The sequence below is a fragment of the Malaclemys terrapin genome, chromosome 9 (assembly GCF_027887155.1).
Source record: "Malaclemys terrapin pileata isolate rMalTer1 chromosome 9, rMalTer1.hap1, whole genome shotgun sequence".
NCBI lineage: Eukaryota > Metazoa > Chordata > Testudines > Emydidae > Malaclemys > Malaclemys terrapin.
Genome location: NC_071513.1, coordinates 25,649,722 through 25,677,698, shown reverse-complemented (window position 1 = coordinate 25,677,698; position 27,977 = coordinate 25,649,722). Strand labels below are relative to the sequence as shown.

Below are 27,977 nucleotides of genomic sequence, written 5' to 3'. Positions count from 1 at the left end.
GGATGTTCTTTATGTTCAGTGTATTGAAGGAAAAGAGTGGCACAGACAAGGAAAGGCTGATTGAGGTAAGAAATACAACCCAAAATGGCACACACAATGCCGTGTAATACATCTTCCACCCCAACAACTTAATCTTAGAAATGGATCTTGTCTGTTGGCAAGAGAGTGAGCCTAACACCATGCTACCCAGACAGAAGGGTCACCAGGTCACACTAAGGACCCAAGACTGTCCCTCAGCAGGGAAAGGTTTGAGGAGAAGTTAGCTGGGGTTTGTTTTGAGGTGTTTGAGTTGCTGTACATGCCACCTAGCAGCTTTGGCGATATACGATGGTGAGGTTTAAAGACTGGGGGTGGGGGTGGGGGTGGGGAAGGAATAATGGATAAACCAATTTCTTGAACCCATTGCACTGAATTATCCAGCTGGTATAAAAAATAGGGGCACCACATGAGACACCTCATAGGTGGCAGGGAGAGCAGTGGCATTTCCATGGGGAGAACTCTTTCAAAGGGACCCTCTCCCATCCCAGCCCCCCTCCCCTTTTCTATACCTCTTTGCGCTAGCTCCCAGAGCCTCTCCCAGGCAGGATGCACACAGCTGAAAGGCTGTTGTTAACTGAACCCTTCTCAAAGCTGAGTCCTGCAGCCCTGTGCGCATTAAAGACTCTTCATCACGGGGATGCCCCGTGGCGAGCAGCTCTTGGGGGTGTGGCTAGGGGTGTGTGTGTGTGCATCACCCCCAATCCTGTGCCTCCCATTGGAGGAATAGCGTGTGCCCCCCTTGGCAGGAAAAGAGCTGGCACTCTGCTTGGACGTTTCCTTTCCCCTCTGGGTCACTCATCTCTTGTTATGCTCTCATCCATGGCAGGCAGGGCCTCCAAGCTCAGCCCCCTGCTGGCAGTCCCCTCACTGCTGTGCACGCTTGAGAAGGACACCATGGTGTGGAGAAGCATAAGGACCAGGACGCACAGTCTGATTTTGCTGTTGCTGAGGCGAGACCCTGCGGAGACAGGCAGCAAAGATGGTGGGTGGGGTTGGTGGTACTGGTAGAGGTGATAGTGATGCTGCTGGTGGTGATGAAGGTGGGGGTCATGACGGTGGTAATGGAATGATTCCGACTCTGTGGATTTGGGGGACGCATTGTAGTTGCTGTCTGGTGGGTGGTCACAAGAGTCCCATTGCACATCGCAGCACTTCGCTTCCTCATTGGATAATTGGTTCTCTAGCAACCCTGGCAAAACATAAAAACAGATGGTGAGAATCAGTGAACGTGCAGGGGAAGTCCAATAGAGAGTAAAGCCATAGGGCCTGCCAGAAAATCCACCTGCAGTAGGAAAAAAAGGTTTCAGTTTTGATTGGCTGCCTGCTCCTGGACAACTTTCAGCCTAAGGACTGGCACCCCAAGCACCTTCATTTGGGCAGATTTTCTCTGGGACTAAGTCCCTAGGCCACATTCCTCCAGAGAAAAAGCAACCATGGTCCAGGTCCACTTTATTCCAAGATCCAAGGACCATGTGTAATGATATTTTGGGACAAAGCTGTGAACATCTCAGGCTGTGTATTTATCAGATCTTACAAACTATAGGATCAGGCCAGGTTCAGTCATGGATGGGAGAACTGCCAGGAAAACCTAGTGCTAGGTAGGTGGCAGGATGGAAAGTTTGTACTGCCCCCAGGGCCGGCTCTAACTTTTTTGCCACCCCAAGCAGCAAAAAAAAGTGCCGCCCCGCCGTAACACCCCCCCTACGAGTGCTGCGCTGCCGAACCGCTCCCCCACTGAGCGCCGCCAAACAACCGCCGCCCCCTGGCCGCGCTGCCGAACACCTCCCCCACCCCCCCGCGCTGCTGAACCCCCCTGCGCAGAGCGCCGTTGAACACCCCCTGCCGAGCGCTGCGCCGCCGAACAGCCCCCGCCCCCCTGCCAAACACCCCCCGCGCTGCGCTGCTGAACCCCCCCCGTGCGGAGGGCCGCTGAACAGCCCCCGTCCCCCGCCACGTTGCCGAATACCCCCGCCCCCAAGGAGTGCCATGCCACCGAAACCCCCGCCGAGCGCTGCGCCGCTGAACAGCCCCCGCCCCTCCGCCGCACTGCCAAACACACCCCACCCCGCTGCCGAACACCCCTGCCTCCCGTGGAGCACCGCGCCGCCGAACACCTCCACCCCCCGCGCAGCGCTGCACTCCTGAAGCCCCCCCCCACGCGGAGCACCGCCAAACACCCCCTGCTGAGCGCTGCGCCGCCAAACACCCTCCCGCCCCCCGCAGAGCACCGCGCTGCCAAACACCCCCCGCTGAGCACCGCGCTGCCAAACCACCCCCGCACCCCCGAGCGCCACGCCTCGTTACCCCCCGCCACCCCAAGATTGGCTGCCCCTTACCAGGTGCCGCCCCAAGCACGTGCTTGGTTGCCTGGTGCCTGGAGCCGGCCCTGACTGTCCCTAACTATACTGTACCTGTTGTATGGATGGATAAATAGAGGACTTCACTCTCTGAGCAGCGGCTATGAATACTAAACACACTTTAAAAAAGGAAATCCTCTGACATCTTTTGTAGCAGTTAGTGTCAATGAGCTGGTCAAACTTTAACCCAGTCACATTTTGCCTCACTAAATAGACCCTTGAAATTTCAGTTAGCAGTGGGACTGTTTTTCACTTCCTGCCCTAAACTGTCAGGTAGTGTTGCTGTGAGGCTGCTGAACAGCTATATTTCACCTCAGAGATGGAAATATTTTAATACTGGATAATGTACTTCCTATATATATATTTATTTTATATATATGACCAAATCCTGAAGTCCTTACACAAGATTTGGCCCATGGTACAGTGCTATAGGAGTCTTCAGGGTGAAAGGCTCTAGAGAAATGGAACTTATTACTCGAACATGAGTTGAAAATCCTCCCCATCCACCCCACACATTTGTCCGCCTGTCTTTTTGTATTTCCTCCGTTTCCTGACATGTACAATGGGCAGGAGACAAGAAGTCATTACGGGGACACCTGTCCTACTTCCATGACCTTCTTACCCGTACAGATGAAACCAGGCAATCCTCCATAGATCAGCTCATCATTGTCAGGTAACACAAAGGGGCACCTGGTCTGCACCTCCAGGCAGTATTGCTTGCATGGAATCCGGTGTTGGCACTGTTGTTGTGTCACATTGAAATACTCGGAGCACAGCCAGGCCTTGTAGACAGCCTAAGGGAAAAAACAAGACACCGCAAGACACAACATCACATCAGCAAAAACATGTATATTAAAACCATTTAATAATCTTGGGGCTTAGTGCAAGTTAAAGGCAGATGAATGGTGAGCTCTTATCTCACTGTTTAATCTCAATAAATATTTGTTAATACATCAGGGTTACTTATTGAATTAACTGTTTCATTTAAAGCAAACTGAAAGATGTTAGTGTGAAATTCAATTCACAGCCTAAAACATCTACGTGAGTAAAGCAAATGAACAGATAGGCTACTGTCCTCCACTTGTAGGTCCTTAGACATGAGTCATTAGAGGCTTTAGTGACACTGTCAAGGTTGGTAGGCTCAAAATTTCACCTGTTTGTAAAATTCATGAAATTATTTGTTTCCTCTTTAAAAATAAGTGTGGAAATGCTTTTTCCTCTTATGACCATGAGTCATAAGCAACCCTACAAATAACAAAATAACACTGGTAGCTTGGTTCCTGGTAAGTAGCCCTACAATAACAAACTATATTGTGCAGCCCAACATTAATGAGAAACTCTACAACAGCAAACCAGCATCGGCAGCCAGTATAACAAATCAGGATATGAAATCTAGCCCTTGTGAGCAACCCCACAAAAAATAACAATTGACAGCGGTATTAAAGATACACGCACACTTATATGAATCAGAATAGCACCTGCGGTGACACTAGGTAAGATAAAATTACCCGGCTTCTTGATCCTCACACTTCAGGATGTAAACTGCTCACCAGCTGGAGTCAGGAAGGAATTTACCTCTGGGACAATACTGCACAATAATAATCATTATAGGGATTTTACACCTTCCTTTGAGGTGTCCAGCATTGGTCACTGCTGGAGACTGGAGAGTTGGCTTGATGGACCTTTGGAGTGGTCCAGTTTGAAAATACCCATATGTGTATGACTCCTGGAAAATCTACACTAGTTCCAGCCACTGGGGAGATTTGTGGATATTACCAATCCTGCCGTACACTTTATTCTGAATGGTGTTAATAAGAGGTAGCTCATTGTTAGTTAGAATGGTCTCTTCCTCTTCTGCTTCACTGTTAAATCTATTTAATCTTCTACATCCATTTACCTGTTGTTTAGGTGGAATCCTTTATTCATGGAAAACATGCCATTTCTCTTGGTTCAGATGGGCATATCTCATGGGCAACATTGCATTTTACAAATGTATTTTAATTGCCAATACATACCAAACAATGCTTTAACCAGTGCTAGAAATGTTCCTGTATGCCCCTAAATGAGGATTTTACATTCATCTTTTAGCTGGTTAGAGCTGAACTTTGCAAAACTCTCAGAATCAAAGGCTAGCTTGCGTGTAGCTTGTAACTTAGGCTCCGCTTGTGCCTGCCTCAACATTCATACTCCACATGTGCCATAAACTCTGGCTTTGAAGTCTATCAGGCTTATCAACAGCAGCAACTCCTCTAGTGCAAACAGCATAGGCAAGGTCTGCCTGCCCCAAAGGAGTCAAAACCATGCAATAATGCGGGAGAGGAAATACCCCTCAAGAACTGGCTAATGGAGATGCCCCTCCCCACCAGAGAAAATAGATTAATAGTTTCTAAGACCAGAGAGGACCATTGTGATTATCTAGTCTGACCTCCTGGATAACACAGGTCATAGAACTTCCCCAAAATAATTCCTAGAGCAGATCTTTTAATAAAACATCCAATCTTGATTTAAAAATGATCAGTGATGGAGAATTTACCACAAATCTTGGTAAATTGTTCCAATGATTTGTTAATAAAGCGTTCCTCTTTGTGGGACTAGTCCCCTTTCCTCCTAAGCTTCATTGTTGCTTTTTCCCATTGTTTCTTTCCCACTGCCCTCAGTGGTCTGATCTGCAGGCTCAGCTTGAGAACCGAAGAGCAGGCCAGATGGCTCCCTCTAAGGCTCCATATCCACTTGTCTCCTTGCTCACTCTGCCACATCCTCATCTCAGGTATATGCACAGTAAGCGGAAATTGGTGAAAAGTTTCTTGGAAACAGAGATCTCATGTTTTTCACAGAAAATGGTCAATTTCCCATTTTCCATGCAATCCATGACAACAACAGCAAGAAACCAGCATCCCCAGTGCACATATCACTATAATATCTAGGCATTGAATACAAAATTAAGACACATATTAAGGACCACATCCAACACTTATTGAAGTTTAATAGAAAGATTCCCATGTTGTTCAATGAGAACTGGGTAAATCTTTGTGTGTGTTGAAATGAATCTTGTTCTTCTACATTCAGTTTCCTTACTTGGAATTTTACAAGAATATTTTACTCTTTTGTCAGCCCTCATTTGTACAGAGAGGATATTATTAGTATTTGTTTATACAATGGTAGCACCACAAGACCCCCCTCCTTAGGAACAGGACCCCTTTGTGTGGGGGGCTGCACAGACACATAGGAAGACATTCACCCTTTCCCAGAGAGCTTACAGTCTAAGCCAGGGGTGGCCAAACTTACTGATGCGCTAAGCTGCATACGACAATCTTCAGAAGTTCAAGAGCCGGGGCGCACCTGCTGGGTCTCAGGGCTTCATCCCCACAGGAGGTGCCTGACAGGGCTTGGGGCTGCAGCCCCGCTCCTGCTGAAGCCCTGAGCCCTGGCAGGTGTGCCCTGTGGGGCTGAAACCCTGAGACCCGCCCTCTCCGCTGGGCAGAAGCCCCTATCCCACCACCCCGCCGCAAGGCAGAGGTCCCGAGCTCCTCCACCCCTGTTTGGTAAGTGGAGAATGGGGGAGGAGGGGCCTGGGGATCTCCATGAGCCTCACTTTAACAGTAAAAGAGACACATGTGTCTTGCGAGAGCCATGTGTCTTGCGAGCCACAGTCTGGCCACCCTGGTCTAAACTGAAACAAGACACAAGAAATAATTATAACAAACACTAGGATGGAAGGGAGAGGGAGGATGAAGGTAGATTAGATAAGTGTGCCATATGTACAATTTGAAAGACTTTTGCAGAAGGCTGGGTTCACTGTGATCTCCTCTGAGAGGTAATTCCACAGTCAGCCACCCTCTGCTGAGAAAGCTGATTCCTGGTATCCCATGCTCTATCACCCATTCAATTCAAGGTGCAGTTCAATGGAAGAGGTGAGCACTTTCACAACCCAAATTGGAATGTCTAATAGGACACATTGTGACATAATCACACATGATGTTGGTCAACACAGAACACCCAAAAGAAGCAAATTCACTTCTGCATGCAAAATCATCAGGACTAGCTGCTCCATGTTAACCCCACAGAGGCCTCACGGAGCATCTGTCCTACTGTGTATCTGTTTTATCATGCAAACCAAAGTAATGCTGAGTTAGTGATACATGCACTGTCTGGAATTACCCAGTCCTGGAAGTATCCCACTTACAAGAACCCATTCCCAAGCTCTTTGCTACTCCTTCCCTCTGTCTAAGTATCCCAATACCCAGCCAGAGTCTTAAGGAAACAGCCTAATGTATTCCAGTACAAAGCAGAACAGGTGCCTACAGATATTTCCACTGGCAACCCAGCAAGGGTGTATCAGGGTGAAACTCCTTATCTTACCCTGCAGCATGGGAGGGCATCTTCCTTTTCACTGCTCAGCTGCTGTTAGAGCCCAGGAAAGTGAGGCTTTGCAGAATGAAGTGGAGCAGTTAACATCAGCTGGGCATGGTTAGACCTGGCTGGGACCCATAGTGAGAAATCATGGCCCTGACAAGCAGGGCTGGCTCCAGCTTTTCTGCTGCCCCAAGCGGCAAAAATATAAAATAAAAAATTAAAATAAGACGAGCGGTGGCACTTCAGCGGCAGCTCAATCGCTCCGCTTCTTCAGCGGCAATTCGGCGGCAGCTCAAAGAGGAAGAGAGGAAATGAGGGACCCGCCGCCGAATTCCTGCCAAAGACCTGGACGTGCTGCCCCGATACCGGACGGAGTGCTGCCCCTTTGAATTGGCCGCCCCAAGCACCAGCTTCCTACGCTGGTGCCTGGAGCCGGCCCTGCTGACAAGCTAGCTCAGATGGACATTTCCTGCCTTTGCTAGTATGAAGTATTTAGGGACTGGCTGTTGGAGCCCCTAGGGTTGGAGGTTTCCCTGGGGGAAAGACTGAGAATAGGCTCCTATCAGCCTTCTGAATTAGCACAGGCTCCCACAGCACTGAAAGCTCCCATTGTATGATCCAATGGCACAGAAACTCTATTAGCTCGAACTCCTGTGCTGTGCTAGAGGCTGTGTTATCACTTTTGCTGTGAATGACCAAGAGGCAGCAAGAAAATATATGACACAAAATTGCACAAATCTCCCATGTATCCCAGGGTGAGGTGAAGGCATGCCAGCATTCCCACCTCCTTGGGGCTGCAGAACTTTGTAGCTGAAGTGACTAATTCTGGCCCAAATGCTTCACTTCAATAGGACATACCTAATTCACCAGGAAAAACATAATCTGTAGTATTGCTTAAAGCAGCATCCAATAGATGTTAGACCCCAGTTTTTATCCCTGTGCTATCAGGTGCAACCTGTAGGTCCACTAGCCGCACATTGCTGGTTCTCCTTCTGCTACCAAACACAAGCAGAATGTCATTTGGCATTTGTAATTTAACTTTCCTTTGAAAGGGAAAACAATGCAGGTGAGATTGAGGTGCTGGATTGACAGGTCTAGAGACATGTCTCTGTTTATCCCCACAACAAGCACAAGCTGCAGTAGTGTAAGATTTGACACACACATCTCCCTGATCGAGTCCATTGTTTGGAGGGAACAGGAGGAGGCAGGGCACTGGGGCTTGAAGCAGGACCATTCAGGGGATGGCTGTGGAGGCAGGCCTGTGGCAATGGTAGACTTTAGAAAGGGTGATTAGTTTTCCAAGTTAGTCAAAACCCCAGTTAAATAAATGAGGTGTGACAGTGTCATTGCCTGCAGAGAGCCCTCCTTGTGGCCTGGTGGGGAGGGGGTGCTGCACAACCCTGCCTTTGTTTCCCTTTCTCACACCTTTGCAATAAGCTCCTCACAGTCCAAGGTATTCAAAACAAGTCTCCCCTTATGGCTGGGGTCTAATTTATTTAATCCTACGCATGATTTCCAGTGGCCCTTTCCTCCTAACTAAGGGAATTCCACAACCCTCCTTCTGGTGCTTGTGTTGTGTTTCTACCTGGGCCTGTTGACAACACCATCCACACTGGTTCCACCCAGGCTGGCAATCAAGTCTTTCCAGAACATAACTCAATAGTGTCCTCCACTAGTGATCCAAAAGAAACAAAGTCTTCACTCCAGGCTCCAGCTGGATCCAATCCTTTCTCCCTGCGGGGTGTGTGTGTGTGTGTGTCTCTTCCTCTCTATATCCAGTCCCTCACCCCCTAGTTCTTCTTCGGGGCTCTGGCCTCCCCCTGGTGCCCCAGTGTCCCCTGCAGGAGCTTTCCTGCTCTCTGCAGCCTGCAGGAGCCTTTAACTTCTTCCAGCTCTTCCATGGGCCTCTGCTCTTATCTTTTCCCCAGAAGGACTGGTTGGTGATATTACTCACAAATCACAGGACCTTCATTTTCAGGAGGTGAGCTAATTGTATCACAGTTGGGGTTGGGCCTATATCCCCTTAAAGGGGCTGGCCGTCTGGGACATGAAGCCTCCATCATTGCTATTAGAAATCACTGGGACCAAGACCTTAGTAGGATTCCAGCAAGGTTTCCGTGAACAATGAGAACATAAACCATTATATTAGACCGGATAAAAAAAAAGCGATAAGAGAAGTAAAACCTCATGGTTCAGGGCCAGCAATTAAGTAATAGAGGAAATTAAGAAAATTCCTATAGCAGCAGTTTATCCCATAGTTGTCCACTGTGGAGATATCGGAGTCTATTTCTGAACTATGTGGCACTAGTCCAGGGCTGTCCTTACCCATACGCAAAGTAGGCAGCTGCATGCTGCTCCAGCCCCTGCTCTGGCTCTTCCCCAGGGCCCCACTCCGCCGCTTCCCACCCCTGCTCCACCCCCACTCCCCTGAGCTCTGCAGCATGACCCGGGTCTGCACTCACCGGTGGCGGGAAGTGCAGACCCAGACCCAGCCGTGCTGCCAGTGAGTGCTGGGGGGTGGTTCCCCCCTACCCCACAACTCAGTTCTTCCCCGCCCCCCCCCCCGGAACCCTGGGGACAGCCCCCCCGCTTCCTCCCCTGCAGAGGCCCGGGGCCCCCCACACAAACCCCACAGGGGAGCTGCGTAGGGCCCCAGAATAGCTAGGGACGGCCCTGCACTGGTCACTGTTAGAGACAGGATCCCAGATTCGATGCACTGCTGCTCTGGTCCAGTGTGGCAATCTCTATGTGCCTATCAGTGCAATATTATTACTTATACAACACTATAGCTATGCATGGCACTTTAGAGAACAAATGAGTGACAGGTCTCTGCCCCAAGCAGCTTGCTGTGGAAATGACACAACATGCAATGGTAATAAATGAAGGAAGGGGGTGTGGGAAGGCAAGGGTTACAGTGGTGGAAGAACAACCATCAGATAAACTGCTAGTGACATGTGCTTGTAGTTAGCGGCTCTCTCTCTCTCTCGCTCCCTCTTTAAAATGTATTGTAATACCATTTGGGAACAGTATCTGGAATGACTTCAGGGTGAGGCATAGCATTGGGAAATGATAACCAAATGGAGAATCCATTTAAGAAGTGGGCATTTTGGCAGGGAATGTGATAGCAACAAACTCTAGAGATGGGTCAGTTGCAAAGTCATCTGACAACAAAGGGCCCTCCCCAAGGAACTTTCTTGGAATAAAATATCTCGCACTATGAGGAATCCAAAATACAATTTCTCTATTCTGATGCCTAGGAAAGATTTATTCCTGTCTTCTCCATTAGAGGGTGCATTCATTCCATTCCATCTTGCATTAGCAGGAATCTGCAGGGCCTTTTAGTTCTATTATCAAAGCAGTGGGATAAGAAAAGTAACATTCATACAAATGAAAGCAGACAGGGAGGATGGAGGGCACAGTGTGTTACTACACTAAAATCTGGGTTCAGAGCCTGACTAGGCCACAGGAGAAATAACTTTGTCCTCATAGTAAAATCCTATAAAAGTTAATAGGAAATGATAACTTTTCTAGAGAAATTTTCTGTCATTCTATAGGATTTAATATTTAAGACTGCATCTCATGAAGTCTTTATATCAAGACTGGATGTTTTTCTAAAAATATGCTCTAATTCAATCACAGGTTGTTGGGTTAGGTGCAGGAGTCACTAGGTGAAATTCTATGGCCTATGTTATGCTATAGGAAATGTTACCAGAGTCCCAGGGGAGTCAACTGAGGTCACTCAGTTAGGGCAAACTGCAAAGAATGGGGCAGACAATTCCCAAAGCTGGTGGATATTCCAATATTTAGATTTACCAAAACAGCACAAAACAGCTTCTATAATACCTCACTGGTTACCCAGAAGCCAACAATACAGTTCCCTTGAAGTAACCCAGCCTTAGGCCTCCATCCAGACACCCGAGTCAACTATGATGAGGATTACTGAAAATCTTATTCATCATATAAAAAAGTTCTACCAATCCCAAAGATCGGACACATTACCTCCCAGGTTCCAAATATTCCAAATCTGACCCAAACACGTGCTTACAGCTAATTCTTATTAACTAAACTAAAATTTATTACAAAAGAAAAAGAGAGAGAGAGAATAGTTAAAAGATCAGTATACATACAGACATGGGTACAATTCTTGAGATTCAGATTCATGGCAGAGATAGTGAGCTTTGTAGTTGCAAAGAATTCTTTCAGAAACAGTTCATGGTTATAGTCCAATGTTTATATTCAGGGTGGCCCAGTCAGGACTGGGATCTCAATCCTTATGACTTAGGCTTCCCCTGCATGAAGCCTCAAGCAGATCTGAGATGACAGGATCAGGACCCAAGGGTCTTTTATACAGTTTTCTAGCAGCCATTTGATCATACAGTCCTAGGTGAAAAATAGGCTTTTGATGTAACCTTCAGTTTCCTAAACGTCACCAGTAATTAACTACATGGATTAACATCAAATTATTTATCCATTAGGCAGTCTATCACAAACTTTAAAGAGACATATAGACAATGACATTATTGCATTCAAGATTCATCTAAATGTTAATATTCCCTTTATATCTCTGAATCAATAGCTATAGTGACAGACAGGAACCGTCTGTTTACATGGCTAATTATTAAACAAGATATAAGTAAACACACACAATTAGCATAATCTCTAATTCTCTAACAATACAGGTTTGCACTTCAAAGTTCTAGCCTATCTCAGAGGGAATAGCCCTAATTACCATTCACATACTTTCTAATGGGTCTTTAATGGTTGGCTTTGGGTCATTTAGCCTGCAGGATGCTTAACCCTTTCTGGCCATGTGTTACACTATATATAAGATTTGTTGCAATTATATAACAGTGGTAGCAACAATGGTTTGCATAGTTATATTTTAATTAGACAATGTCACAGGAATTGAGATTAGAAGATCATGATGGTTCCTTCTAGATTTAAAATCTATGAAACAGAGAATTATCTCCCTGTTATATAGCTCCATAAAATAATTAAAAAATATAAAGAAAGGATTTTATTCTTTATAGTATTCTTTACATTTTTACAGTAATTTGTATACAACCTGATTGGCTTTATTCCTATTAAATTCAGTGGGATTTTTTCATAAAAGTTTCATTCTATTCTCCATTGGCTGATATTAGATAACCACTCTGCAGGTTGACATGAATCACTATTACTGTTCTCCCTTCACTAACCCATTCATTGTGATCAGGAGCTGCCGTAAACCTGCAGTGGAGGTGGGGACAATGGAGAGAGTATGGCCAGCTCCAGACTTGATCTCATAGTTGGAGCAGATTCAACTTTCTACTTTGAACATGTCTTGAAGCATCAACTGGAATTAACAGACAGTTTTAGACACTGATAATAGCCCCAATTGAACTAGTATAACAGCAACTTACTGGGAAGCTCCCACGCTTTTCTCATCCTGCACCTGTGTGTGTTCACGGGAATCCACTGTTTCCCTGTGCACAGAGCAGAATATGGTTGAATAAAATAGGAAGTGATTCCTAAATATTTAGGAGCCTGAAAGTGTTGAGTTCAGTTTGCTGTTATTGGGGTCATACCATGTGGCTTAGGGGACCCCTCCCAATCCATGGGTAATGAATAGTGAATGGGTGAACAGTTTGTACATAGCTCATAGGATGAAATTTGTTCATATAAATTCTGGTGTGAATACTAACCAATAGTGTACACATTCACAAAAATCAAGATCTGTCCATGAATGATTCATGAAGAGGAAAAAGATGTCAAATTTGCAGGGAATATCATTCATTATTTGACCAACTCCAGAACAGATGTCTCTCACCATGAGCATGAACTGCAGATGCATGGCTGAATGTGACATGCTGAAGGCAAAGAACTCCTTGATGCAACCCCTCACAAGAGGATGCAAAGATATCACAAATAGCTGATCTGCAAGTCAAGTCTCCATAGCATTCTGTTTACTTTCTGAGCTACACCATAGCTTTGTGCCAAAGGGAGATAGAATTTCTGCACATGGATTCATACAAAAATGAAACTAGATCTGTAAAATAAATATTCTGTGAGGACTGAAGCCACCCAAATGGCACTATCTGCAGTACCAAAGGCAACAGAAAGACCTTCTCTGAAGTCTTTAAGAGGGAGATGGACACAATGGTGGCCAAATGACCCAAAGTTGACATACAGCACTTGAAATCTTGAATGACTGTAGCAGCCATACACAGCCTGTGCAAGGTCTGTTCTTTTCTATCATGCTAAGGATTTCAGTTAGACAGTAGGGATGGAAAGGGCCATTTAGGATGTAGTCAGCTCACGGCCAGGGCCAGATTGTTTCCCACAGTCTCCCATTCTCCTTGACTTTATCTAGTAATGGAACTTCAATACCTACCCTCAGGAGACTATTTCACAGCTGAGAACAGTATATCCTACCTTGGGATTTGGTACATCATGCCAGTATATGGATTTGTTAAGAACAAATCACATCAAACCAACTAATATCCCTTTTTGAAAGGGTAACAAGTCTTGTGGATGGGGGAAAGCAGTAGATGTGATATATCACAACTTTGATAAGGCTTTTGATACTGTCTCACATGACCGTCTCATAAGCAAACTAGGGAAATATAGTCTAGATGAACCTACTCTAAGGTGGTTGCACAACTGTTTGGAACACCATACTCAGAGAATAGTTATCAATGGTCAAGTTGGAAGGGCATATTGAGTGGGTCCTGCAGTGATCTATCCTGGGTCTGGTTCTATTCAATATCCCCATAAATGATTTGGATAATGGCATAGACCCATGGAGAGTACACTTATAAAGTTTGCAGATGATATCAATGTGGGAGGGGTTGCAAGCGCTTTGGAGGACACGATTAGAATTAAAACTGATCTTGACAAACTGGAGAAATGGTCTGAAATAAATAGGATGAAATTCAATAAGGACAAATGCAAAGTACTTAGGAAGGAATAATGAATTGCACAAACAGAAAATGGGAAATGACTGCCTAGGAAGGAGTACTGCAGAAAAGGATAAGGGGTTATAGTGGACCACAAATTAAATTGGAGCCAACCTGTAATACTGTTGCAAAAAAGCGAACAACATTCTGGGATGTATTAGCAGGAGTGTTGTGATCAAGGCGCAAGAAGTCATTTTTTCACTCTACTCAGCACTGATAAGGCCTCAGCTGGAGTATTGTTTCCAGTTCTGGGCACCACACTTTGGGAAAGACATGGACAAATAGGAGAAAGTCCAGAGGAGAGCAATAAAAATGATGAAAGGTCTAGAAAACATGACCTACGAGGAAAGATTGAAAAAAACCTGGATTTGGTTTGCAGTGTGCCCTTGTTGCCAAGAATGCTAACAGCATATTGGGCTGCATTAATAGGAGCATTGCCAGCAGATTGAGGGAAGTGATTATTCCCCTCTATCTGGCTTTGGTGAGGCCACATCTGGAGCATTGAGTCCAGTTTTGGGCCCCCTACTACAGAAATGACGTGGACAAATGGGAGAGAGTCCAGCGGCAGGCAACGAAAATGATCAGGGAGCTGGGGCAGAACACTTACGAGGAGAGGCAAGGAACTGAGCTTGTTTAGTCTACAGAAGCGAAGAGTGAGGGGAGATTTGATAGCAGCCTTCAACTACTTAAAGGGGGTTCCAAAGAGGATGGAGCTAGGCTGTTCTCAGTGATGGCAGATGACAGAACAAGGAGCAATGGTCTCAAGTTGCAGTGAGGGGAGGTCTAGGTTGGATATTAGAAAACACTATTTCACTAGGAGGGTGGTGAAGCTCTGGAATGCGTTACCTAGGGAGGTAGTGGAATCTCCATCCTTAGAGGTTTTTAAGGCCTGGCTTGACAAAGCCCTGGCTGGGATGATTTAGTTGATGTTGGTCCTGCTTTGAGAAGGGGGTTGGACTAGATGACCTCCTGAGGTCTCTTCCAACCCTAATCTTCTATGATTCTATGTTTAGTCTGAAGAAGAGAAAACTGAGGGGGGACATGATGATAGTCTTCAAATTAGGGCTGTCAAGCGATTAAAAAAATTAATCGCGATTAATCGCACGCTTAAAAAAATTAATCGCACAGATAAAGAAAAATAGAATACCATTTATTTAAATATCTTTGGAGGTTTTCTACATTTTCTAATATATTGATTTCAATTACAACATAAAATACAAAGTATACAGTGCTCACTTTATATTTATTTTTGATTACAAGTATTTGCACTATAAAAAAAACAAAAGGAATAGTATTTTTCAATTCACCTCATACAGGTACAATAGTGCAATCTCTTTATCATGAAATTTGAACTTACATATGTAGAATTATGTACCAAAAATGCATTCAAAAAATCAAACTATGTAAAATTTTAGAGCTTGCAAGTCCACTCAGTCCTACTTCTTGTTCAGCCAAACATTCAGACAAACAAGCTTGTTTACATTTGCAGGAGATAATGCTGCCCGCTTCTTGTTTACAATGTCACCTGAAAGTGAGAATAGGCGTTCGCATGGCACTGTTGTAGCCGACGTTGCAAGACATTTATGTGCCAGATGCACTAAAGATTCATATGTCCCTTCATGCTTCAACCACCATTCCAGGGAACATGTGTCCATGCTGATGATGGGTTCTGCTCGATAACAATCCAAAGCAGTATGGACCAACGCATGTTCATTTTCATTATCTGAGTCAGATGCCGCCTGCAGAAAGTTGATTTTCTTTTTTGATGGTTCAGGTTCTGTAGTTTCTGCATCGGAGTGTTGCTCTTTTAAGACTTTTGAAAGCATGCTCCACACCTCATCCCTCTCAGATTTTGGAAGGCACTTCAGATTCTTAAACCTTCGGTCGAGAGCTGTAGCTATCTTTAGAAATCTCACATTGGTACCTTCTTTGCGTTTTGTGAAATCTGCAGTGAAAGTGTTCTTAAAAGGAACAACAGGTGCTGGGTCATCATCCGAGACTGCTATGAAATATATGGCAGAATGCAGGTAAAACAGAGCAGGAGACATACAATTCTCCCCCAAGGATTTCAGTCACTAAGTAATTAACGCATTATTTTTTTAACGAGCATCATCAGCATGGAAGCATGTCCTTTAGAATGGTGGCTGAAGCATTAAGGGGCATATGAATGTTTAGCATATCTGGTACGTAAATACCTTGCAATGCCAGTTACAAAAGTGCCATGTGAATGCCTGTTCTCATTTTCAGGTGACATTGTAAATAAGAAGCAGGCAGCATTATCTCCTGTAAATGTAAACAAACTTGTTTCTCTTAGTGATTGGCTGATCAAGAAGTAGGACTGAGTGGAGGTTTAGGCTCTAAAGTTTTACATTGTTTTGTTTTTGAGTTCATTTATGTAACAAAAAAATTCTACATTTGTAAGTTGCACTTTTCATGATAAAGAGATGGCACTACAGTACTTATACGAGGTAAATTGAAAAATACTATTTCTTTTGTTTATCATTTTTACAGTGCAAATCTTTGTAATAAAAAAGAATATACACTTTGATTTCAATTACAACACAGAATACAATATATATGAAAATGTAAACAAAATCCAAAATATTTAATAAATTTCAATTGGTATTCTATTGTTTAACAGTGTGATTAAAACTGCGATTAATCGCGATAAATTTTTTTTGAGTTAATCACGTGAGTTAACTGCTATTAATTGACAGCCCTACATCAAATATATAAAAGGTTGTTATAAGGGGGAGAGTGGTAAATTAATCTCTTTATCCACAGAGGACAGGACAAGAAGTAAGGGGCTTAAATTGCAGCAAGGGAGATTTAGGTTAGATATTAGGAAAAACTTCCTAATTGTCAGGGAAGTTAAACACTGGGACAAATTACCTAGGGAGGTTGTGAAATCTTCATCTTTGGAGCTTTTTAAGAACAGGTTAGACAAACACCTGTCAGGGATGGTCTAGGTAATACTTCGTTCTGCCTCAGTGCAAGGGACTGGACTAGATGACCTATCAAGGTCCCTTCCAGTCCTACATTTCTATCATCTCACTGTCTAGAGGTTTTCTCTGATATTTAACCTACATTTTCTCTTCCATAAGGGAAAGGGAAATCCCATCCCCTTGTATTGCCATAAATCATTCCTAACCTCCTTGGTGTTTACACGTTTCTAATATTTGTAGATGCACCACACTGTCCATTTAATAAATTACTTAGCCAAACTAGACTGATTTAACTCTTTTCACCTTTCCCTGTAAGTCAGTCTTTGATCTCTTTAATCATTAGCAGCTCTTTCTGAACTCTCTTCAGTTTGTCACAATCCTTCTGTTATTAAGGTTCCCAGAACCAAATGCAATATCCTATAGGATGTGCTGTCTACTCTAATTGGTCAACATAGGATGGCAAGGACCGGATTCTGTTAGGTGAAGTCGGCCTCCTCTGCACCATGTAATCACTCCAAGATTCTTTGCCAGACGCCTTGTTACTATAACTGTCTCTTGCACTATGCACTGATTGGAAGTGGATGTGTCGACAAGTGTAGTTCATGAACAACCAGTTGCTTCCTACTGAGCATACATTTCCTGCCATAAAAGGACATCACCTACTTTTTCCCCCAGGATCAAAGGGGCCTCACCAATATTGCTGCCCCATCTGGCATAGGTAGATTATGGGATATCTCTGTGCCACTAAAATGCATTAATAAAGTTTCTCCTGGCTCCACCTGCACTAGAAGACAAAGGAAAAACATTAATTTAAAACCAAGTTAACATTTATCATGTAGATTTTCAACTCGGGTATCCCTGGGATGGTGGGGCCAGACTAACCTCCCTTATGTGTCTTCCCGTCTGTGTTTCTTGTCTAAGCTGCAGTTGAAGGCTGCTTATGACTAACACCTGCTCCTGTGACTCACAGAAAACAGCACCTGCAGTGGCACAGCTTGGGAATAATAGTTCATGTGGGGCTTCTATCAGGAACAGGAGTCAATTCCTGGGTTAAGTAGCAGGTGAAAAGCTCATTGAAACAAGCCTTATGTTTAGTGCCCTGCCAAATTCACGGCCATGAAAAATGTGTCATGGACCATGAACTCTGGTCTCCCTCTGTGAAATCTTGTCTTTTGTGTGCTTTTACCCTATACTATACAGATTTCATGGGGGAGACCAGCGTTTCTCAAATTGGGGGTCCTGCCTCAAAAGGGAGTTGTGTGTGGGGGATCACAAGGTTATTTTAGGGGGGTCACGGTATTGCCATCCTTACTTCTGTGCTGCCTTAAGAGCTGGGTAGTCAGAGAGTGGTGGCTGTTGGCTGGGTGCCTAGCTCTGAAGGCAGTGCCCCGCCAGCAGCAGAGCAGAAGTAAGGGTGGCATACCATACCATGCCACCCTTAGTTCTGTGCTGTGGCCTTCAGAGCTGGGTGGCCAGAATGTGGCGGATGCTGACTGAGGGCCCAGCTCTGCAGGAAGCAGTGCAGAAGTAAAGGTGGCAACACTATACCATGCTATCTTTATTTCTGTGCTGCTGCTGGCAGTGGGTCTGCCTTCAGAGCTGGACTCCTGGCCAGCAGCTGCTGCTCTCCAGCTGCCCAGCTCTGAAGACAGCGCTGCCGCCTGCAGCAGCACATAAGTAAGGCTTGGTCTACACTAAACCCCCAAATCGAACTAAGGTACGCAACTTCAGCTACGTGAATAACGTAGCTGAAGTCGACATACCTTAGTTCGAACTTACCGCCGTCCAGACGCGGCAGGCAGGCTCCCCCGTCGACTCCGCGTACTCCTCGCGGCGAGCAGGATTACCGGAGTCGACGGGGAGCACTTCTGAGTTCGATTTATCGCGTCCAGACTAGACGCGATAAATCGAACCCAGAAGTTCGATTGCCTGCCGCCGAACCAGCGCGATAAGTATAGACAAGCCCTAAGGGTAGCAGAACCGCTCCCCATACAATAACCTTGCGAGCCCCCTACCCCACAACTCCTTTTTGGGTCAGGACCCTTACAATGACAACATCATGAAATTTCTGATTTAAATGGCTGAAATCATGATATTTACAATTTTTAAAATCCTATGACCATGAAATTGACCAAAATGGATCATGAATTCGGTAGGGCCCTACTTATGTTACAGGAAGTAGACCCATATAGGCCAGGGGAGATGGGGTTCCCTCAGGAATTGGCAGAAGAGACCTTATCTTAAACATACAGGAAAAAACAAGAGAGAGGAGCTCTTTTCATGTCTCCAAAAGGCCTAAGTACCATGTGGAATGTCCCTGTATCACAAACACAACAAGAGCCACTCACAAATCACAGAGAAAACATGAACAGAACTTGTTTCAAATAGTCTTTTTTGTTTGTTCTTTGTTCTTTCTTCCAAGTGCGCCTGCTGCTTGAGACTCTGCTTTGGGATTGGGGTTCTCCTAGGCTTCTCATTTCTCTCCTGTGTCTCACTTCAAAAGCTACACCTCATGTTGCTCCTTCATTGATTTGACCAGAGGGAGGGGCAAAGAAGCCTCCCACAAGACCCAAACATAGCAGTAAATTTTGTTGCCTCTAGAACCTTAGGCCTGGCCTGTGGGGCACTTCATGCTAATGATCCACCTTGGTGACACAGAATCAGGTTTCTCCTTTCTGCCTTGCAGTTTGCTGGTAGCATCGTGTGGCAGATTGGCAGCACCTACTGTGTAAAATCTGCTGCCCCATCTCTGTTGGGCACCAAGCCCCTCTTTGTCTGGAGAATTCATGGGCACTGTTCTCACATGAGCCTCACAGCACAGCTCCAAGTCTGATACTTTCTCTTTAGCACATGTTGAATAAGGAAAAATCTACTTGTGATTTCTGTGGGTGTTCAGTTAGGAAATCCTTGCGCCCTGCACAATAGAAATCTCCTGTTCTTGGTCAAAAATAAAGATGGCAAAGGGCCACTGGCTAAATACAGCTTGCAGCTGCTCCACACCAAAGCCAACCAGACTATCACAGAGCCAGCTTTCTAGGACTAGAACAAAGTGCTGACTTCAAACAGAAACTGGCATTTTCCTGTCAAATACTGAACAGACTGAGAAATATCCCAACAACATTATGTCAAAGGAATAAAAATAACAAAGATTACTGAAGCAGCAATTCTTATGGCTTCTCTTGCTGTGGATGTTTCTGAGGTTATTCCATTCTTTTCCTACCAGCAGGAAGTGAGAGCCGTTAGGACAGAAAGAAACTTATTCTCCATTAAAATCAAAGGGACTCAGCTATGAACTCTACTTTTACATCATTGTTTTACATTTTGTTCAGAAAAGTGAAGCTTGGTTTTACACTTTACAGGTGTTTCTTTATTTTGTCAGTTTCAGGTGAAGATAAATAGCCGGCACTCCCGAGACGTGGTGCACCTCTGATATCTGCCACCTTCCCTGCTTTTTCAGCTCACAAGTCTGACCAGAGGACTACTTCAGGGAGTGGATGGTGCAAAGATGCACCATTCCCGGGAGGAGGAGGGATGGGTTATCTATCTGCACTTGAATTTCCAAGACACCATAGGGCAATCAAATAAACGTTTAAATAGATTAGATATAAAAATATGATAGCTAGCTGAACTAAATGTATCTGCCCTCCTAGTCATTGACACTTAATATCAACATTCAAAGTCCAGGCTTTTCCGCACTAATTTCAGTGCAGAAAGAGTTTCATCCTGTTCAAATTTCTCTTACTGCCTGCCTGTTAACAGAAAAATGGCAGACTCCAAGAGGAAAGTTTTACCCTTTTGTTTACATTGTTTCATGTTAATTTATTTTTGAAGCAATTTAACTGCAGTTCTAGTTGATGTTGAGTTTTGCAGACATTGACATTTTCCTATAAACTTCATTAGCCAAATTCAGAGTGCTGCAGGGGTTTGGGTTTCAGGTGGAAATAAATCTTTGGGATTCACCCATCAAGCCCCTCAGCACTTTTCAAGAGGACACTGTGCCTGGGATAAACTGGGGGCCCAGAGGGAGGATCATCTGTAATTAACTTAACAAGCTGCTGTTTTCCCATTAAAACAGGAAGTAAGGCTTAGGGAAATCTCCCCTGGGAAATCCTGCTTGTGGCTAATCATCGGGGGGAGGGGATATCTGGCCCAGCTGGAACAAAACTCTTCTCTTTAATTAGAGACGGGGGCTCTGGTAATGGCTGCCATGGCAACTGCATCTGCTTATTGAGGAAATAGGATTTGCAAATTGAATGGAAAGAATACAAGGGCTGTGGGTGTAAGAGAGGGAACAACAGGTAGCCAAGGACAAGAGTGAAAGATAATGAGAGGAGAGAAGGAATCAGGGAAACTTTCAGATATGATTTAATCTGATTCAGCTCAGAAAGGTAAGATCTTGTGGCCGCTTCCTTGTCTGCTAAAATTACATCTGGATGAAGAGCAATTATTTCATCCCATCTAACTGCAGAATAGGAGCATCAGGTGGCAAGAGCATGAACACCACCAGCAACGGAACAGGACCTTTCTAGTTCTGGGGCTGGAGCCAGGCAGCTGGCTGCACTCCCTTCCCCACTAGAAACATTTCACACAACAGAGAGAGCATCTGGCTCCAGTTCCATCAGTTTCCTTCAGTCAGGGTCTAGACCAGGGGTGGCCAACCTGTGGCTCCGGAGCCACATGCGGCTCTTCAGAAGTTAATATGCGGCTCCTTGTATAGGCACCGACTCCGGGGCTGGAGCTACAGGCGCCAACTTTCCAATGTGCCAGGGGGGCTCACTGCTTAACCCCTGGCTCTGCCACAGGCCTGCCCGCACTCCACCCCTTCCTGCCCCCCCCCCCCCCGAGCCAGCAGTACCCTCAATCCTCCCTGCCCAGAGCCTCCTTCACACTACAAAAGAGCTGATCGGGAGGGAGGGGGAGGCACTGATCGATGGGGCTGCTGGTGGGTGGGAGGCACTGGGAATGTGGGGAGGGGCTGCTGACGTATTACTGTGGCTCTTTGGCAATGTACATTGGTAAATTCTGGGTGCTTTTCAGGCTCAGGTTGGCCACCCCTGGTCTAGACCCATGCAGGAGCACCCCTTAAAGATCAGCAGTAGCTCTGGAGTCACCTAACCAATGGTGCCCATTCTCCCAGAGACATTTCAAATCATACACACAAGGTCGGGATCACTCAAAAAAACATCTTCTTCAGGGCTAGTTTTATTAGCTCATCATAACAAATTAACAGTTCCTTTCTCCCCTTTCACAGGGACAAACTCAGTCCTCTCCCAGCCTCTCTTCCTTGAGGTCTTCATCAAGCCTCTTCACTGGGTATTTAACAAATACAAATCTCAACTGTCTTGACCCCTAAATCTAATCCCTACAAAGACCAGCTGTTTTCATAAAACTTTCCAGGTCAATTTTCATAAACCTTACCAGCCTGCTCCCCTTCTTCTACAGGGATCCACAAGATTCCTCAAGCCTTCTCTCTGGGGCTCCCCACTCAAGAGCCTATCTTACTCCTAGTGCAGTGTTTCTCAAACTGGGGTCGCTACTTGTGTAGGGAAAGCCCCTGGCGGGCCGGGCCAGTTTGTTTATCTGCCCCGTCCGCAGGTCCGGCCAATCGCAGCTCCCACTGGCCGCGGTTTGCTGCTCCGGGCCAATGGGGGCTGCTGGAAGCGGTGCAGGTTGAGGGACATACTGGTCACCGCTTCCAGCAGCTCCCATTGGCCTGCAGCGGTGAACTGTGTCCCGTGGGAGCTGCGATTGGCCAGACCCGCAGACAGGGCAGGTAAACAAACTGGCCCGGCCCACCAGGGGCTTTCCCTACACAAGCGGCGACCCCAGTTTGAGAAACACTGTCCTAGTGGGTCCCTCTCCAGCCTGTGCTGGCCCCCATGCCTCAGGACTCTTCCCCATGTGATCTTGGTTTGCTTCCTGTGGGTCCCTTGCTACACAGGCAGCCCATATATCCTGTTTTAAGCTGAACAGTCCTGTTTAAGGTTTGTATCCTGTCCCGTATTGGTACAAAACCAGCCATATCGTCCACTATCAGGCATGGCTGATGCCATTTTAAAGAGTGCACTGCTCCACCTTTGGTGGCATGACCTTGCACACACCATACATCTGAGGTCACACTGGTTGAGGTGGAGCGTTGTGCTCTTTAAAACAGTATCCTCTGTGTGGCCTGGTCTCACACTCGCTGTGCATGCAAGGTCACAACAGTGAGGGCAGGGTTACACCAATGGGGGCAGGCCCACACTGTTCCCAGAAGTACCAGAATGTCTACTATTGTGAAGATGTGCAAATGGCCACCCTGTTTCTACAGGAGAGTCCTTCCTTGTCCACTTTCCCTTACTAGACTCCTAGCTCTCTCTATTCCTTTGGCCCTTTCCTCCTCACACCGGGACTAATCACCACAATTAAGTTCCCATCCTAGGAAGGTACTCAAATCAGATGCCCTGGCTCTAGGGTCTAATTAATTAAGTAATTTGAGGAGTGTTCTGATCAGCCACAGGTGCACTGGCCTTAGCTTACCCTCAAGAGCCAGTAACCCTGTGACAACTTCCCAAGAAAAGCCTTCCAAGGCAACTGAGACCACTGAGGGGCAGCGATAAGTGGTTACATTTGGTGCAAGCAAATTGGATGCTTTAGAGACCAAATATGAGTTTATAGGTTGACAAAGCTGACTGGAGCTGAGCTGGGATTTTATTATAATAATACTGGATGCCGTAGGCTAATCTGGAACTGTTATGCATTCAGTTCTGGAGAATCCTCCAAGAATGTATTTGGGTCAATGGTTTGGGATTCCCCTTGGAAACGGTTTGTCTCAGTTGTCAAGATTCTCCCCTACCACCCTCCTCCCCTTAGCTGGCATCACTGCTTGGCTTGATAACTGCTATTTAGAAGCTCATGCCCCAGCCAAGCCGGGAAAGGTTAAACACCCATATTATGCAAACCTCAGCAGATAGTTTTAACAAAGACTGGTCCGCTGTCTCCTCAGATTCTTACATTGAACGTGGCCTCGTCACTATGAATACAAGCTCAGATGTATTTAAAAACTTCCATAAGGCACTTTGGAACTTCCTGTTGGCAGCAGCTGTCAGCCATGCTACCATTCTGTGCTGGTCTCAATGTCAGAGGCCATAGACTAACTACCAAGTGGCCACGACTGGGAATACCAGGGTGAATACACTTTTCCACAGAATAATGACATAAAGGCAGGCCAGGACTGTGCCTCCATGTTCAGTTTATGAGTATTTTATTAAGTTTTGTTTTAAATATCCCACACGATGATGATCCAAAGGGAAGAGACCCGTGAGTGAAAAATCAACACTACTTCCTGAAATACCTGGATATCTTAAAACGTCTCCTGGCCTGGCTCAGCCTGGCTTCATTTGTAAGAGCTACCCATGCCAAAGCACAATGTGGCATGGCTGCAGCCTCTGGTTTTGTATTCCATTCCTTGGCTAATACAGCCCAGCATGTCTTTTGACTGTCTTTCCTGCTGCCCTGGGTTCATAGTAAACCCCAGCTCCTGTTCCCAGTCACTGAGTTGGGTGACTGCTCCATTTGGCAACCACATTCCCTAGCTGATCTTTTTGTTTGCACACTAATTTCTCTACATCCTGTGGTATTTATTTGCTGCCTTCTCACCTAACCCCACTGACTGCTTGGGAATTTAGCTGAACTGTTCCTCAGTATTTGTTCTGCCTTAAGTTTTGATTTCATCGGCACACAGAGATTTTGTTTACATTTTGCACGCCATGTGGATAAGGGTGCTGATCTGGAAGTTTGCAGGTGCACAGCTATTGAGGAACAGAGCTCATAAATCTGTCCTCAAGTACATCCTTTCCAACACAAAAACCTCCTGTCTCTCCCTCTCACCTTCTCCTTGGTTCTTTGAAGGCATAGTTGCCAGGACTTGTATTTCCATCGTGACTTGAGATGAGCATCTGGAGTGGCCGCGCCTCATTAATCTTGGACGCAAGGAAATGAATACTGCTAATGAGATGCTTGGGCATCTCTCCAAGCCCTGGCACATCAGGATAGAGTGCGGGAGGAAGTAGCTCTAACAAGGGGGAGAGAAGAGCCCCTCTTTAACAGTGAATACAAGGGAATATCTAAACAGTCCGCTACCCTCCAGAAGGAATCACAGACTAACAAAAGCGCCAAAGCCCAATTAGTATTGTACACAATTACAGCCACCTGGAATTTTGACATTTACAACACTGAACTTTTTCACAGTCCCTCCCCTCCCCCCCCACTGGCTTCGCTGAAAGCTGTTCTAGTGTTACATCTGTAGCAGCTGCATTTTTGGTGACTCTTTTCCTGTTTAGGTCTGGACTTGCATCTTGGCTGTATTATTCCAGTCTTGGCTGAGTGTTTGCACGTTCTGATTCTTTGGCTTGGGAAAAACACTTAGATTTTATTTTGTTAAGAACATTACATTTTGTTTCGTGATGACAGTGCTGGAGCCTGGGCTTCTCTGTTTCGCAATTGAATGAGTTTAGCCGAGGCAGCAGCAATGTACATTTCCTCCCACTGCCCTGTCAGTATGTCTCAGCCCTGGGAAGGAGGGCAGAGAGGGGAGGTCAGTCTCTGTGGCTCTTTCAGCCCTCGGTCTGTCCGCTGAGACTGCCAACAATTAACACTAATTGTTACTGTGCTGTTTGTGATATGGACACTTGGCTACTGGGACCTGGACTGACAAATACCAGACTCATTCCACACAGGCCACTGAACAAACAAACAGCTTCCATAATGTATCCCGTGTCCCCCCTGAACCCCCATCTGTGCTTTCTAAAGTACATGTCTGAACAGAAAACATTTGGTGAAAGCAGCACATTAGGAGGAGCATGGAAATCCCACATGCTGTCCTCACTGACTGTCTGTCAGAAGATAGCACTGCAGTGAGATACAGTCACCAGTGTCTTCTTTCATCCTGGTGCCCTTCTGCCAGGGAGCTCATGATCTTCATACAGTGTGTACTCTAGTTGGGGTGCCCTACTATGGCCCCTGATCCCACTTACTAATCCATGACTACCTGATTTCCCAGGTAATCTCATTTGCTATCCATGTGGGGGTGCTTGTGTGTGCACAATATGCAGGGGATTCTCAATAACACAAAGCAACAAAGAGTCCTGTGGCACCTTATAGACTAACAGATGTATTGGAGCATAAGCTGTTAGTCTATAAGGTGCCACAGGACTCTTTGTCGCTTTTTACAGATCCAGACTAACACGGCTACCCCTTTGATACTCAATAGCACAAGTTGCTGAGAAGGTGACAGGGCAGCAGCAGTTGTGGGGATGCAATAGAAAGAAATAGTGTTGCTCTGTGGGTATCTAGCAAAAGAATGTCCCTGATGGAAGGGGAAATGAATGGATACTATGCAAGATGGGAAAGGTCCTAATGGCAAATAGCCCCTAAATTTAAGACATTGTGGTGGATTCATTGCTCCAGATTTTCCAGATCGGGACCCAGATTCAGATCTCAGTTGAGGCTGGTGTAGTTATCCTAGTGACTTCAGTGGAAGTACTCTGGATTTACCCTGATGTACTAAGATCAGAATCTAGCTCAATAAGAGGCACATGACAGCATCTTTGTCAACTCTTGTAATTTCATTATGAACCTCATGATATTTAGTGTTTTCTCTTAAATCCTCAGCTCCTGCAGTCAAATGATTACATGAACATCTTAACTTTTATAAAAAATAAACAAAATTTCTAGTCTTCGCGATTTCAGAGAAAAACTTAAAACTATGACCCAAGCATACCCTAAAGGCTCAGAAACCAGATGGCAAAGAAAAAGAACCCAAAATAAGAGTGTATTAAATCTCATGATTTTTGAATGCTTGGGGTTGGCAATCCTGCACAGGGGAGAGAAAGATAGAGACCTAGGGCTCTCATCCATAGATATATATGTATATTAGGAAATAGATCTGAGACACATTTAAAGTGGCCACTTCACCTCAGAACAAGTGGGTATGAAGATAAGAATATATTCCATGGCGGATTAATGATTTTGCCGCCCCTAGGCCGTGAAATAATTGCCGCCCCTGACCCCATATGAACTTATTAAACATCAATATTTTCAATATCAACACTAATATTTTCACTTTTTACTTCACTACTACTTTCAACTATTTTTTCTGTCTGACTGTCGGCATTGATACAACAAAGGAATCTGTTTTGCACATTTTTGCTTTCATTTCATTTTCCCTTTCTTTCTCTTGTATAGCATTTTTTTTAAAACGGAGAACCGCTTAATTTCTTCCTTCCGGTCATATTAACAACATTTGGGATTATCATGAGTATGTTTACTAAATGGCATCACGCCGTCATTGGTGGTTTCAATACGCGCTATGATTGGTAGAATCCCTGCGTCACTGATGCTGTGATTAAAAAATGCTGCTATTATAAATTTGTCGCCCCTGCAACTTTGCCAGCCCAGGCCTAGGCCTCGGCAATAATACGCCGCTGAATATATTGAGCCACAGAGGGTTTGCACCAGCTATGGACGAGGCCTGGAACAGGGCTTCTTAGGTATATCTAGAATCTATGGCTAGCACTAGCTGTGAGAAGGCCTGGAACAGGAAATGCTATTTATCAGAGTTTACAGCCTATAATAATCAATTTCAGGGGAAAAGCAAAGAACAATTTTAAACCACATATTCTGGTCCAATTGCTGAGTTATACTGCACTCTGTAGGCTGCCAGATCCAGGGAGTTGGAACGGCATACACACACTGGGCCAGATTCTGGTGACTGGCTATGCTGTAACTGGCACAGCACCAGAGTGCCAGGGCACCTAGCTAGCTGTAGATTTCCTTTGCATTGCTTGATTGTGGAGCTCCTGGGCTCTGCTCCAGTCATTGATGCAAAATAGAACAATCAGGGATGTTCTCTTTTACTTCCAGCTGCCCATGCCCTCATAGGCTGACCTAGCAGGCAGGGATGGGCTGGAGTTTGTGACACTCTGGTCCCACTCCCCAGGTCCTGCCCTCAACAGAAAGGAGACTGTAACTGAGGTTGGCACAGAGTTAACTACACTCACCTTACACCATCCAGGAACTCCTTGTCTGCCAGGGAAATCCCCAGGAACTCAGTTAAGCTGGCTTTGAAGCTACATTATATTGTTGGAGCAGCACAAAACTATCTCAGTGGGAACCCAAATCTTGCCCTCTCATTATAAGGGCATCCACATGCTTATTAATGGTGAGAATTTTCAGTGGTGAGTTACTAGTGATGTGCAAGTGTCAGGAACCCGTTGGAACCAATATCCCTTTGCTAACCCATTCAGCATGAGCAGGAGCTAAGCCTGCACGGAGGATGAGGCAATGACAAGGCTTGGTCACGTAAT

General features: G+C 45.4%; 1 protein-coding gene across 1 annotated transcript in view; it reads right to left on the bottom strand.

Annotated features, from left to right (window-relative positions):
- Positions 1–587: 587 nt before the first annotated feature.
- Positions 588–27,977, bottom strand: part of NALF2 (NALCN channel auxiliary factor 2) — a 79,170-nt gene continuing 51,780 nt past the window's right edge. Inside the window, exons 2-3 of the mRNA XM_054040544.1 lie at positions 3,019–3,190; positions 588–1,228 (exon numbers count right to left, since the gene is read on the bottom strand). Coding sequence (XP_053896519.1) covers positions 831–1,228; positions 3,019–3,190 — 570 coding nt within the window. The 3' untranslated portion in view covers positions 588–830. The remainder of the gene's footprint in view (positions 1,229–3,018; positions 3,191–27,977) is intronic.